Raw genomic sequence first — 14,411 nt, forward strand, 5'->3', positions numbered from 1 at the left:
CACATGGGCATCGACTCCATGGTAGATTGTTTTTCCGCAGAGGGTAAGGTAGGAGGGGGGAGTATAAAGAAATGAGATGTCCATGCTAATGGAATATATGGAAAATGACACTTACCCAGTGAACATCTGTTCGTGGCATGTTCCGCTGCAGATTCACATGCTATCCATAGTCCTGCCATCTAGTGTTGGGCTCAGAGTGTTACAAGTTGTTTTTCTTCGAAGAAGTGTTCGAGTCACAGGATTGAGTGACTCCTCTTTGGCTCCAGTGCGCATGGGCATCGACTCCATGTTAGATTGTTTTCCCGCAGAGGATAAGGTAGGAGTGATATAGTATAAAGAAAAGAGATGTCCATGCAAATGGAATAAAGATATATATATGTATAAATGAATGTTTTAACTTAAACGGCTACAGGCTCCCGGGGAGGCCGCATGGGAATCTGCAGCAGAACATGCCACGAACAGATGTACACTGGGTAAGTGACATTTTCCGTTCAATGGCATGTGTAGCTGCAGATACACATGCTATACATAGATTACAAGGCAATTTTGCCTCCCATAAGCAGTGGTCAGCCTGTTGAAGTTGTTTGAAATAGTGTTCTTAGTACAGCCTTTCCTACTGTGGCCTGTTGTGTTGCTAACACATCTACACAGTAATGCTTGGTAAATGTATGGGATTGTTGACCAAGTGGAAGCTTTACAGATTTCTGTCATTGGTATGTTTCCAAAAAAAAAAAAAAAAGCCATTGTTGCCCCTTTTTTCCTGGTGAAATGTGCTTTTGGAGTTACTAATAGCTGGCTTTTAGGTAACATGTTTGGATGCATTTTACTATCCACCTAGCTAGTCCTTGCTTTGAGATAGGGTCACCAGTATGTGGTTTCTGGAATGCCACAAATAACGGTTTGGTTTTCCTAAATTATTTAGTTCTATCAATGTAATACAGTATAGCTCTTTTAATGCCCAATGTATGCAGTGCTCTTTCTGCTACAGAGTTTGGCTGTGGGAAGAAGACTGGGAGTTCCACGGTTTGTTTGATATGAAACGGTGATATAACCTTTGTTAGAAATTTTGGGTTTGTTCGAAGTACCAACTTATGTTTGTGTACTTGTATGAACGTTCTTGAATAGTGAAAGCTTGGATTTTACTACTCTGCTTAATAAAGTAATTGCAGCTAGGAATGCAACTTTCCATGTTAGATATTGAATCTGACATGAATGCATATGTTCAAATGGTGGACCCATGAGTTGTGCGAGTACAATGTTTAGATTCCCCAAAGGCACTGGAGGTTTTTATTGGTGGAATGATGCGTTTTAATCCTTCCATGAAGGCTTTGATAACAGGGACCCTAAATAGAGAGGTGTGCTGTCTATTTTGCAGATACGCTGAAAAAGCAGTGAGGTGTATTTTGATGGGTGAGAAGGCTAAATTTGCTTCTTGCAGATGAAGCAAGTAACTTACAATGTCTTGTATTGACGCTGAAAGAGGGGCAATCTGTTTAGATTGACAGTAAAACACAAACTTTTTCCATTTGTTTGCACAACACTGCCTGGTAGTGGGTTTTCTTGCTTATTTAATTACTTCCACACATTCTATTGGAAGATGTAGCTATCCAAACTAAGACTTCAGGAGCCAAATCGCTAGATTGAGTATTTTGGGATCTGGATGCCTGATCAGTTGCTTGTTTTGCGTTAACAGATCTGGTGGGAGTTTGATGTGTGGTACCACTGACAGATCTAACAGTGTCGTGTACCAGGGTTGACGTGCCCCCGTTGGTGCTATAAGTTTGAGTTTGTTTTGACGCAGTTTGTTGATTAGAAATGGGTGTGTGTGGTTGGCGCGCGGGGGGGAGGGGGGATGGGAAGCGTAAGCAAATATCCCTGACCAGTTGATCCACAGGGCATTGCCTTTGAATAGAGGGTGTGGGTATCTGGATGCAAAGTTTTGGCATTTTGTGTTTTTCGATGGTGGCGAACAAATCTATGTGTGGTGTTCCCCATTGTTGAAAGTATTTTTGAAGTACTTGGGGAAGAATTTCTCACTCGTGTGTCTGATGATTTCTGCTAAGAACATCCGCTAATTGATTGTGTATCCCTGGAATGTATTGTGCTACCAGGTGAATTTAGTTGTGTATTGCCCATTTACAAACTTTTTGAGTTAGGAGGGGGAGTTGGGACAAATGTGTCCCTCCTTGTTTGTTTAGGTAATACATGGTGGTCATGTCGTGTGTTTTGATCAGGACATTCTTGTGAATAAGGGGAGCTGAAAAGCTTGGCGTGTTAGGAAGACAGCTAACAGCTCTAAGTGATTTATGTGTAGCTGTTTGTGTTAGGCATCCCATTGTCCTTGAATGTTGTGATTGTTGAGGTGAGCTCCCCAGCCAATCATTGATACGTCTGTTGTAATTATGGTCTGAGGCACAGGGTCTTGAAATGGCCGCCCTTTGTTTACATTTGTGGAATTCCACCACTGAAAGGACATGTATGTTTGGTGGTCTATCAACACTAGATCTTGAAGTTGACCCTATGCTTGTGACCATTGTTGTGCAAGGCACTGTTGCAAGGGCCACATGTTTAGTCTTGCATGTGGAACAATTGCAATACATGATGCCATCATACCTAATACTTTCATGACAAATTTGACTGTACTATTGACCTGTCTGTATTTGTGCCAATATATTGTGGAATGCTTGTAATCTCTGCATATTTGGACTTGCAAGCACTTCGAGTTTTTAGTATTGCTCCTAAATAATGTTGTATTTGCGCAGGCTGTAGTTGTGACTTTTGGTAGTTTGAGAACCCTAGCATGCACAGGGTTTGAATTACATAACGTGCATGGTTTTGACACCGCGTAGGACTGTTTGATTTTATTAGCCAATCATCTAGATATGGAAAGACATGTATGTGTTGTCTTCTTCGGTGGGCTGCGACTACTGCTAAGCACTTTGTGAATACCCTTGGAGCTGTTATTCCAAAGGGTAACACTTTGAACTGATGTGCTTTCCTTGAACTACAAACCTGAGATTTTCTGTGCACAGGATGGATGGGCATGTGAAAATACACATATTTGAGGTCTAATGGTGCCATGAAATCGTGTTGCTGAAGTAGTGGGATAACATCCTGTAGGGTTACCGTATGAAAGTGTTCTGACAGGATGCAAGGATGGAGGGTTCCGAGATCTAATACTGGCCTTAAGGTGCCATCCTTTTGGGGAATGAGGAAATAGTGAGTGAACCCCCACCCGACTTGATTTTGTGACAAGGCTTCTATTGCTTGAGTAATAGAGATTTGACTTCTTCCCGTAACAGAGTGATTTGTTCTGTGGATAGCCTGTGTGGTTTTGGTGTAATGTTTGGTGGAGTTTGTAGCAATTCTAGGCAATAGCCATTGCGGATAATTGATAATACCCAGTTGTCTGTGGTAATGTTTAGCCAGTTGTTGTGGAACGTTTGCAATCGTAGATGCTGGATTAGATCTTTTATCTCGTCCCACTGGTTAGCTGCCTGAGATGCCACCCTTTTACCTGCAGCAGCAAACTTCATACTCTGTCTGGTGGTGGTGGTGGTGGTTGGGTGGGTGGGTGGGGAAAAAGGAAGGGAGGAGTGCATCACCAGACAACTGAGTTCGCTCTTTTCCTGGCAGTGCTTACCACTAGTGAGTCTGGAGGTAGTTGCTGGGTAATATAGACCAGATCGGCAGGAGGTGGCTTATATTTCTTCTCCACTCTAGGAGTAATTATTCTTGCCTTTACCGGCTCTCTAAATATCTGGTCAGCATGTTTCTAGTATGCCAGGGAGCATAGGAAGCGACTGATGTTGCATGCGTGGAGGAGAGTGTATTAAATAAGAAATCATCCTCTAATGGCTCAGTATGCATGGTGACATTATGATATGTTGCCACCCTAGTTATCACTTGTGTAGCCTGTACTATCCTCGTATGGTGAAGGCTTAGAGAAATAGCAATCTGGGTTGTCTGGAATGGGGTCTGGATCATAAAGATCCCATGGATCCACATTGTCCTGCTGCAAATCAAATGAGTGCAATGGTAACTGCATTGGTGTAGGACTGGTAGGAGGAGAGAAATGTAGATGTGGAGGGTGAGGAAGAGTGAGGAGGTGGAGGTCTCTGTTTTTGGCACTTTAGCTGGAGGCTGTGTAGTATCCAATTCCTCCTGAAAGGCTAATTTCCTCTTTGGTTTTGGAGGAAGTGCGGTTAAAATTCTGCCAGTTTTTTTATGGATATGAATACTGGCTTACCTTTCATCCAGTGCTTCCATGATTGGTTGCATTTGTGAGTCCCCAGTAGTTTTTTGGCTTTCTCTAAGTGCTTTTGAAAGTCCACGCTCCTCAGTATAACTAAGTCTTTCGGTTCCGAAGCTGGCTTTTTCGAGTGGAAAAAGATGGGGTTGAAGATGGTCTCGGCTCTGAAAATGATTTGAGATTGACTCGGAAAAGCAGTGTTTGCTCAGTTCGGAGACGGAGCTTTGGCTCGAGTCCAATGGCTTCAGAGGGCTGGCCTTCTTCGTGCTGAGCTGGTGGGTTGGTCACCGAGCGTTTTCTTTCGGGCCGAGCCATGGCCTTCCGGCAGGGGCTTCCCCAAGGCCTTATGTTTGGCCTTCGATGACACAGGGGCAGGCGTACTCAAATGCTGTCCTGCCGTGACCGGTCTTTTCCTCCTCAGAATCCTGGTCGGAGTCACATCCTCGAACGGAGACTGCGGTCTGCATGATTTCTTCCTCTTCGATGTTGAGATGCTCAGTACTTTTTGATGCCATCTCAAGTCTCCATGCTCTCCTGTCCAGTGTCTTTTTCAACCGGAAGATCTGCAGGCCTCGCAATTTTCTTCCCGATGGTCAGGGGAAAGGCAGAGATTACAGACGAGGTGTTGGTCCGTATAAGGGAATTTGGCGTGGCACGAGGACAGAATCGGAATGGAGTCTGATCCATGAGGCTTCCATGCAGTCCGCCCAACAAGGCCTGAGTTGGGGAGGTGCGTGCCACCGAAGAGCGAGTAAAGATGTTTGTTTCGACTGTTCGGAAGTGTTGAGACGGTGTAACACGATAGGAACAATACTGCCGAGAAATTCCGAATCGAACTATCGGAGTGAAATGAAACACATCCAAACCTGATGGCGGAAAGAAAATCTAACATGGAGTCGATGCCCATGCGCAATGGAGCCAAAGAGGAGTCACTCGATCCTGCGACTCGAAAAACTTCTTCAAAGAAAAACTTGTAACACTGCGAGCCTAACACTAGATGGCAATCGTATGCATAGCACGTGTATCTGCAGCTACACATGCCAGCGAATATGGTCTTTTTAAAAAAAAAAAAAACGACTGAAATTAAAACAAATGAAAAAAAATCTGTCCTACTCATTTAGAGCTCCGCTCTGGTTTCCAGTTGACATACAAACTATCAGGGGATAGACTTTGCAATTCATCTACCTGATAAAACATTGCACACATTAGATGTAGAATTCTGATAACACAGACATCACTATACATTGCCTTTATTTGAAGAAAAATGTTGGTACAATGCTAAAGTCCCATTTCATATCACATCTAACAAGTATTTTCCCCCAGCAAGTAACCGAGCAGAAAATTATTTTGATGTCACTATTTCAAAAGTTAAAAAGTGGGTTTGGTCGGGGAGGTGTTTTTATTTTTCCTTTATACAAAGAGTATTGCTCGGAGTGCTAAATCTTATCTCAATGTCCCTGTTGTGCTCTTCTGTAGATCAGCAGATCCAGTGGCCCAGCCACATGGTCCTGCAGCTGATAATCCAAAAGGTGTAAATAAAACATCACAACGCAGTCTGAAATTAAGACAGTTAGTTAGGGCTGGGTTAATGCTTCTCAGGACACATACATCGAGAGCAAAGGGACTTTGGAAGCAACAGGTATTGAGAACCAAAGGCACTTGTCACAAGACACAAGCTAATTATCAGAGTATAACAAGTGACAGTAAGAGCTAAGGAGGTAAAAGCAGAGGCAACAATGGCCTTCTAGCTCACAATCTTTCACCAAACCTCTTCTGTCTTGATTGGAATTTAGGGATTATTTAAGCATAAATACCATCAGCATTTCCACCACCTGTGTGTAAGTTGGTCAATAACATTATGAAAGACTTGCAAAAGATTATTAATAAAGATCTGCTAAATAAATTCACTCCCTCAGGTTGGCGTACCTGGCAAGAGGTAGGGTTTGCAATAATGTGGGATGTTTGAGATTAGGAGTAGTAGTTTCTTTGAACAGCATCCCAACACTTGGGTCAGCTGGGATTCCGATTGCACCAAACTAAATAAGAGGAACCCATCACAAGTTACCATACCGCATCCAAGACACAGCACAACATTTGTGCTGAGTCCTAATACTACCATTAACAACAAAACACAAAATTAGTTCAAGGTCTAAATTAGAATTTTTTTTTTTTTTTTTTTAAGCAAGCTTTGTTTTTACAAGGAATGATAAAAAGAATAGTACGGACAAACAACTGGTAAGGGCACGAGTTTCTCTATAAACTGCCAAAATTGACTGCCAACGGGTATTGACTGTGCAGTAGATACTTGATCGCTCCGAATGCTGCAGTTGTTGGGAAGGGAAATGTTCGGCTTGGAAAAAAGAAAACTCACTATACACAAGGAAAGGCATATCTAATAGTGGCTTGCTTTGTGCAGAAACCACTGGTGCCAGGATCAACATCCTACCACTCTAAAAGCGAGCTTCGCCTTTATTTTTCAAGACCACAATATTGTGTGCAGCCATTAGAAGAAGAAAAAAAAAAAGCTCAAACACTACATGGAACTTGGGGAAAAAAAAAACAAAAAAAAACGCAAGGGACCAGAGAGACTGGCAGACAAAAAAGGAACACATTTCAAATTCAATTTCCTTTAATAGACTTCACCTTTGGTACTTTTATAAATGCATTTCCGTTAATGACAACGTTGCTTTAACATGGGCACTGCCCACGCCTCTGAAAAAAGGGACTCGCATTTCAGAGTGATATAGACACAGCTCGACAGCTGTTAAGTGCTTGGATTCCAAGACAAACAGTGATGCAATATGCTGGATCAGGCCCAGCAAAGGGGACAAACTGCTCCAGTTATGTACAAAAAAATAAATCACAGCAGAGTGGCCTCAAAATATTTTCCATCAAGGGTAAATGGGGAGGGTAGTTGGGCTTGGGTACTTGGAACCTTGGTCAGGGCCAGATTCTATCCACCTGTATGTTCTAATACACCCACATAAAGGAAAACCCACAGTACAGAGACCTGTTGCACTGTCAAACTGCGAGCAACTGCCAAAGGACACAGATCGGACCATGCCACTACTACATTAAACAGCTGGAGGTTGCAGACGCTGCTCGAAGATGTAAATGGTGGACAGTTCGGAAGACTTAATAGTTAACACACTATGCCCTATTCCAATGCCCCACTCAAATGTTAATTGTCAAGGCTCATTACAGCCTCCCATCCACCAATATCAAAGTGATGTCACAACTATAATTATGAAATTAAACCTCTAGCACTCCCTCACCACCCCCTAAGTCCCTTAATTTCATGTTGTGCACCTACTACATGAAATTGCTATGTATACAACTGGGACCGCACAGTAACATGTTCTGAAGGCTAGTGGTCTACAGTAGAACATTTCCTAGCTTCAGGGGAAGCAAGGTGGATTTGCACACCGTATAGACAAGAATTTCAGAATGGTTCTTAAAGCCAGTCATTGACTAAGCGCTTGCGAATGTTCAATGTGGTGTCTAAAAATATACTGGCAGGAAAAGCCTACTTCACGTCTGAGAACAAGGACTTAGGAAGAGAGCAGCTTTACACTGCTTTTTACTTTTTTTTATTATTATTCTTTCATGTTTTTAAATAGTCTGAAATAGAGCCACCTCCCTCAGTGTCCACAGATGCCAACTGTACTCCGCGGGTAATCCGAAGCCTGTCTGTGTGACAAAACAGACCCCCTTTGTTGTTTCTTCGTGGAAGGGGAGAAAGGGGGACAGGGTGGATGCAAATACTACAAAACCACTGGCAAATCAGAGAGGAAATTGGGAAGGGCCTCAGTCAGTGGTTTCAATCTCTTCAGCATCTCCACTGGTGGCATTCTCAGCATTCTTGGAGGCCTGAAAAAAGTAAACATGCAGTATCATTAGATAATGCAAAGCAACCAGCTACTTTATGCTGCAAGAGGCTCCCATTCAGGTGTTAGACATTCCAGAACCTAAGTTGAGGCAGTGCAGATCTCTAAAGAACTTAAGAGGGGGACTGCACCTGTGAGCGCAGCCATCAGGAAAACAGGGGCAGACCAACTGCTCAGATACAGGTTTTTACAGCTACACAAGCATATTTTATCATAACTGGACTAGTATTGGCGGGCATGCTTTAGATCTACCACAGTAAAGGGGACAAATTGCACAGCTGAAACGTTCCAGCTAGTGATGTGAACCAATAAGGTTTTGACAAACCAGTTTAGCTGATATTTCTTGGTAGAGATTAACATTTCACCAGAAGGCAGCATCTAGTGCGATAATTAAACAGTTACTGATTGACCATTTATAAGCTTCGTACATCTTATTTCCATGGGAACAATGCCCCTTAAGGCAGGGGGGCAAGCACCACTTAAAGCCAACCTCACCATGTGACTACAGTGTGTCTGTGCCAACACTTTCAAATTCCATTCAGAAAACCATTTTACCTTTCACAAATTACAAAAAAAAAAAAAAACACTTACCTTCTTTTTTTTCTTTTTCTGGGTTTTCCGGCTTGCGGAACTGAGCAAAAGTGCCTGAAAGGAAGAGCAAAGTTGATCAGACGTACTGAAACACCACGGAGAGAGGATGATCATTAGCAGCACGTAACATTGAAGGGAGTTTACATGAGCCCAGCATATCTGCAGACTGAGGCGGGCCTGCAGTTCCAGTTATTCAAACATACACAAAAGGTCAACAGCAGCCATGAGCAAAGTAAAAAATAAAAAAATAAAGTTTATGACTAAGTATGAAATGGCAACATCCACAGACCTTCAGTTCGATATCCTGCACATCCAATTCAGACTTGTATAACTCTGGTTCCAGTGGGCCGCTGGTGATCCTCATAGGACCATTAGCCATCAGCAGCACCGTGAACTTGAACTGGGCCACAAACTCCCCTACAGGGTGAGAGAAATGTGTGAGCACTGGTCAATAAGTTCAGTAAGCTCTAGATTCTAAAGCATTTGTTCTCCACTTGCTTTAAGATGACTGCATAGCACTCTGCCCCCCAACCACCTCCACAAAGTGCACTGCTAGCGATTCCATGGGGCTCTCAGAACCGTGTGCTTTAACTGCAACCCAACTCTCCCCTCACCCCAATGTGAAGGTGCTCCAAAGCATTGGCTTCTGCTATTTAAAAAAGGCGGACAGAAGCTTCCCTCTGCGATTAATATACTGAGACCAAGTTAACAGCCTCACCTTGTTCAGTATCAAGATTGCCAGCATGCCCTCTCCACTCTGGAAGGTATAGGTCTGTATACACAATCAGGTTATCTAGCTACTGGGTGTATTCAATTCACTAAAGCAAAGGAAGTTTTCGAGCAGTTTTAAAGTGACTTACCTTCCTTCTCGTAAAGGACATTAAAGGGTTGCAGCAGCTCGTGTTTGGCACATTCAACCACACCCATACGGGCTTTCTTCTCATCCTCAAATGCCCTACAAGAGATGTGGTTACAGTGAGTAAGCATGCAGCAGCCCATGTACAATGCATGAAGACAGGGGAGGGGGGCACTTACAGCCTTACATATTCAAACTGAAACCAGTCCCATTTGATTAAATTAATTGTAGCAAACTAGGATAGGAGGTCCAAAATGGTCCTGCCCACCTATTAGGGGTGGCATTAGTGAGGAGAGTTTGATCAGCAGAACTTGTGGATATCATGATGTGTGGTGGTGGGGAGGAGTTTTTACCCTTGCCAATGTGTAACTGGCTTTGGACTTTGACATGCTCGCCCAAAATGTTTTTAAGATCGCTTTTATTCTGATGCCAGGAGTTGGTGGAACTTGAAGTCCATCTACAGAAAGCTATTTAGAGTGAAACAGGAAAGAAGCCTGCACAGCAATGACCGCAACTACTTGTGGAATTGCTGGTCTTTTGATCAATACAAAAACAAAATACAGGTTTTGTTAAGGAACTCACAATATACACCCAAACCTAACATGGTGTGAAAGGAGCTACTATAGATGATAGAATGTAGATGCGGAGCAAGAAAATGGGCCTTATTTCTACTGCACTACTTTTGAGTTAGATTCAGAATCCCCACCCTCTGTGCCCTCCACCAAGTGCAGCGAGGATGCGGCTGCAATGGATTCTGTGCAGCAGAAAGTAACGTGGCATGCTGCTATTACATCAGCTACAGTACATGCAAGGTGCTAAGGCCATCACCGGCCCAAAGAAGCAGCTTCAGGTCAGACTGTAAGCCAACAAGCACGGAAACATCGACAAGGCACTGATGGAGTAACAGTAAAAACACAGGGGACTTCAAGCACTTGCCTAAGGTGGGGGTGGGCGGGTGTGTGTTGGAGGGGTAGTATAATGATGGGTCTGCTGTTGGGCATGGAATTTTTAGTGTGCATGTGTGTCAACATGCGTGAAATACAGAATGATGCAGGGACCATTTTACCTTTATTAAATTGTTCGGTCTGAGACGGCAGGTACAACTTTGCTTAATAAAAATATATAAATCTCAAACGTAAGTGATTTTGATGTAGCAGAACACTTGTCTAAAATGTGTCAGGTGCTGGGCACTAAAAACAAAATGGGTGAGGAAAGAATTGGGGGTCAATTAATAAAAAAAAAACAAAGTGGTGGTAAGGGACAATGCTGCATATGAAGGAGAGCGCAGAACAGGGTGAGGAAGCAGATTTGGGAGCAGCAAACAAGGGAGGCAACAGAATATGAGGAGAGGGAGAAGCACAAGAGAACTGCATTCAAGGGGGAGAGCAACAGTGCACAGATGAGGTGGGTTCTTGAAGGAGGAAAAAAAAGTGCAACAAGGGAGAGAGCTAGAAAACACATGCACAGCCAGGAGTGCGAAAAAAAAGTTTTCTAGAAGTGGGCAGTGGACAGATGCTAGCCATCAAATTAAAAGGATGTGTAAGGAAATGCCTCCTTGGCATGGTTGCCCCCTGACTTTTTGCCTTTGCTGATGCTATGTTTACAATTGAAAGTGTGCTGAGGCCTGCTAACCAGGCCCCAGCACCAGTGTTCTTTCCCTAACCTGTACTTTTGTATCCACAATTGGCAGACCCTGGCATCCAGATAAGTCCCTTGTAACTGGTACTTCTAGTACCAAGGGCCCTGATGCCAAGGAAGGTCTCTAAGGGCTGCAGCATGTCTTATGCCACCCTGGAGACCTCTCACTCAGCACAGACACACTGCTTGCCAGCTTGTGTGTGCTAGTGAGGACAAAACGAGTAAGTCGACATGGCACTCCCCTCAGGGTGCCATGCCAGCCTCTCACTGCCTATGCAGTATAGGTAAGACACCCCTCTAGCAGGCCTTACAGCCCTAAGGCAGGGTGCACTATACCATAGGTGAGGGTACCAGTGCATGAGCATGGTACCCCTACAGTGTCTAAGCAAAACCTTAGACATTGTAAGTGCAGGGTAGCCATAAGAGTATATGGTCTGGGAGTCTGTCAAACACGAACTCCACAGCACCATAATGGCTACACTGAAAACTGGGAAGTTTGGTATCAAACTTCTCAGCACAATAAATGCACACTGATGCCAGTGTACATTTTATTGTAAAATACACCCCAGAGGGCACCTTAGAGGTGCCCCCTGAAACTTAACCGACTATCTGTGTAGGCTGACTAGTTTTAGCAGCCTGCCACAAACCGAGACATGTTGCTGGCCCCATGGGGAGAGTGCCTTTGTCACTCTGAGGCCAGTAACAAAGCCTGCACTGGGTGGAGATGCTAACACCTCTCCCAGGCAGGAATTGTCACACCTGGCGGTGAGCCTCAAAGGCTCACCTCCTTTGTGCCAACCCAGCAGGACACTCCAGCTAGTGGAGTTGCCCGCCCCCTCCGGCCAGGCCCCACTTTTGGCGGCAAGGCCGGAGAAAATAATGAGAATAACAAGGAGTCACTGGCCAGTCAGGACAGCCCCTAAGGTGTCCTGAGCTGAGGTGACTCTAACTTTTAGAAATCCTCCATCTTGCAGATGGAGGATTCCCCCAATAGGGTTAGGATTGTGACCCCCTCCCCTTGGGAGGAGGCACAAAGAGGGTGTACCCACCCTCAGGGCTAGTAGCCATTGGCTACTAACCCCCCAGACCTAAACACGCCCTTAAATTTAGTATTTAAGGGCTACCCTGAACCCTAGAAAATTAGATTCCTGCAACTACAAGAAGAAGGACTGCCCAGCTGAAAACCCCTGCAGCGGAAGACCAGAAGACGACAACTGCCTTGGCTCCAGAAACTCACCGGCCTGTCTCCTGCCTTCCAAAGATCCTGCACCAGCGACGCCTTCCGAAGGGACCAGCGACCTCGACATCCTCTGAGGACTGCCCCTGCTTCGAAAAGACAAGAAACTCCCGAGGACAGCGGACCTGCTCCAAGAAAGGCTGCAACTTTGTTTCCAGCAGCTTTAAAGAACCCTGCAAGCTCCCCGCAAGAAGCGTGAGACTTGCAACACTGCACCCGGCGACCCCGACTCGGCTGGTGGAGACCCGACACCTCAGGAGGGACCCCAGGACTACTCTGATACTGTGAGTACCAAAACCTGTCCCCCCTGAGCCCCCACAGCGCCGCCTGCAGAGGGAATCCCGAGGCTTCCCCTGACCGCGACTCTTTGAATCCAAAGTCCCGACGCCTGGGAGAGACCCTGCACCCGCAGCCCCCAGGACCTGAAGGACCGGACTTTCACTGGAGAAGTGACCCCCAGGAGTCCCTCTCCCTTGCCCAAGTGGAGGTTTCCCCGAGGAACCCCCCCCTTGCCTGCCTGCAGCGCTGAAGAGATCCCGAGATCTCTCATAGACTAACATTGCGAACCCGACGCTTGTTTCTACACTGCACCCGGCCGCCCCCGCGCCGCTGAGGGTGAAATTTCTGTGTGGACTTGTGTCCCCCCCGGTGCCCTACAAAACCCCCCTGGTCTGCCCTCCGAAGACGCGGGTACTTACCTGCAAGCAGACCGGAACCGGGGCACCCCCTTCTCTCCATTCTAGCCTATGCGTTTTGGGCACCACTTTGAACTCTGCACCTGACCGGCCCTGAGCTGCTGGTGTGGTGACTTTGGGGTTGCTCTGAACCCCCAACGGTGGGCTACCTTGGACCAAGAACTGAACCCTGTAAGTGTCTTACTTACCTGGTAAAACTAACAAATACTTACCTCCCCTAGGAACTGTGAAAATTGCACTAAGTGTCCACTTTTAAAACAGCTATTTGTCAATAACTTGAAAAGTATACATGCAATTTTGATGATTTGAAGTTCCTAAAGTACTTACCTGCAATACCTTTCGAATGAGATATTACATGTAGAATTTGAACCTGTGGTTCTTAAAATAAACTTAGAAAAGATATTTTTCTATATAAAAACCTATTGGCTGGATTTGTCTCTGAGTGTGTGTACCTCATTTATTGTCTATGTGTATGTACAACAAATGCTTAACACTACTCCTTGGATAAGCCTACTGCTCGACCACACTACCACAAAATAGAGCATTAGTATTATCTATTTTTACCACTATTTTACCTCTAAGGGGAACCCTTGGACTCTGTGCATGCTATTCCTTACTTTGAAATAGCACATACAGAGCCAACTTCCTACATTGGTGGATCAGCGGTGGGGTACAAGACTTTGCATTTGCTGGACTACTCAGCCAATACCTGATCACACGACAAATTCCAAAATTGTCATTAGAAATTGATTTTTGCAATTTGAAAAGTTTTCTAAATTCTTAAAAGACCTGCTAGGGCCTTGTGTTAGATCCTGTTTAGCATTTCTTTTAGAGTTTAAAAGTTTGTAAAAGTTTGAATTAGATTCTAGAACCAGTTTTAGTTTCTTAAAAAGTATTCCAACTTTTAGAAGCATAATGTCTAGCACAGATGTGAATGTGGTGGAACTCGACACCACACCTTACCTCCATCTACAGATGAGAGAGCTAAGGTCACTCTGTAAACTAAAGAAAATAGCAATGGGCCCCAAACCTACCAAAGTACAGCTCCAGGAGCTTTTGGCAGAGTTTGAAAAGGCCAACCCCTCTGAGGATGGCAACTCAGAGGATGAAGATAGTGACTTGGAGGGAAATTCCCCCCCTCCAGTCCTACTTAGGGAGAGCAGGGCTTCTCAAGCCCTGACTCCACAAATAATAGTCAGGGATGCTGGTTCCCTCACAGGAGGGACCAACAACTCTGAAATCACTGAGGATAACT

The 14,411-nt window shown here is 44.7% G+C and overlaps 1 protein-coding gene across 1 annotated transcript in view; it reads right to left on the reverse strand.

Annotated features, from left to right (window-relative positions):
* Positions 1–6,863: 6,863 nt before the first annotated feature.
* The window catches only part of PA2G4 (proliferation-associated 2G4), a 61,926-nt gene continuing 54,378 nt past the window's right edge, over positions 6,864–14,411 (reverse strand). Inside the window, exons 10-13 of the mRNA XM_069230583.1 lie at positions 9,591–9,685; positions 9,020–9,147; positions 8,731–8,784; positions 6,864–8,122 (exon numbers count right to left, since the gene is read on the reverse strand). Of these exons, the coding sequence (XP_069086684.1) occupies positions 8,060–8,122; positions 8,731–8,784; positions 9,020–9,147; positions 9,591–9,685 (340 nt within the window). The 3' untranslated portion in view covers positions 6,864–8,059. The remainder of the gene's footprint in view (positions 8,123–8,730; positions 8,785–9,019; positions 9,148–9,590; positions 9,686–14,411) is intronic.

This window comes from Pleurodeles waltl, chromosome 4_2, assembly GCF_031143425.1.
Source record: "Pleurodeles waltl isolate 20211129_DDA chromosome 4_2, aPleWal1.hap1.20221129, whole genome shotgun sequence".
In the NCBI taxonomy this organism is placed as follows: domain Eukaryota; kingdom Metazoa; phylum Chordata; class Amphibia; order Caudata; family Salamandridae; genus Pleurodeles; species Pleurodeles waltl.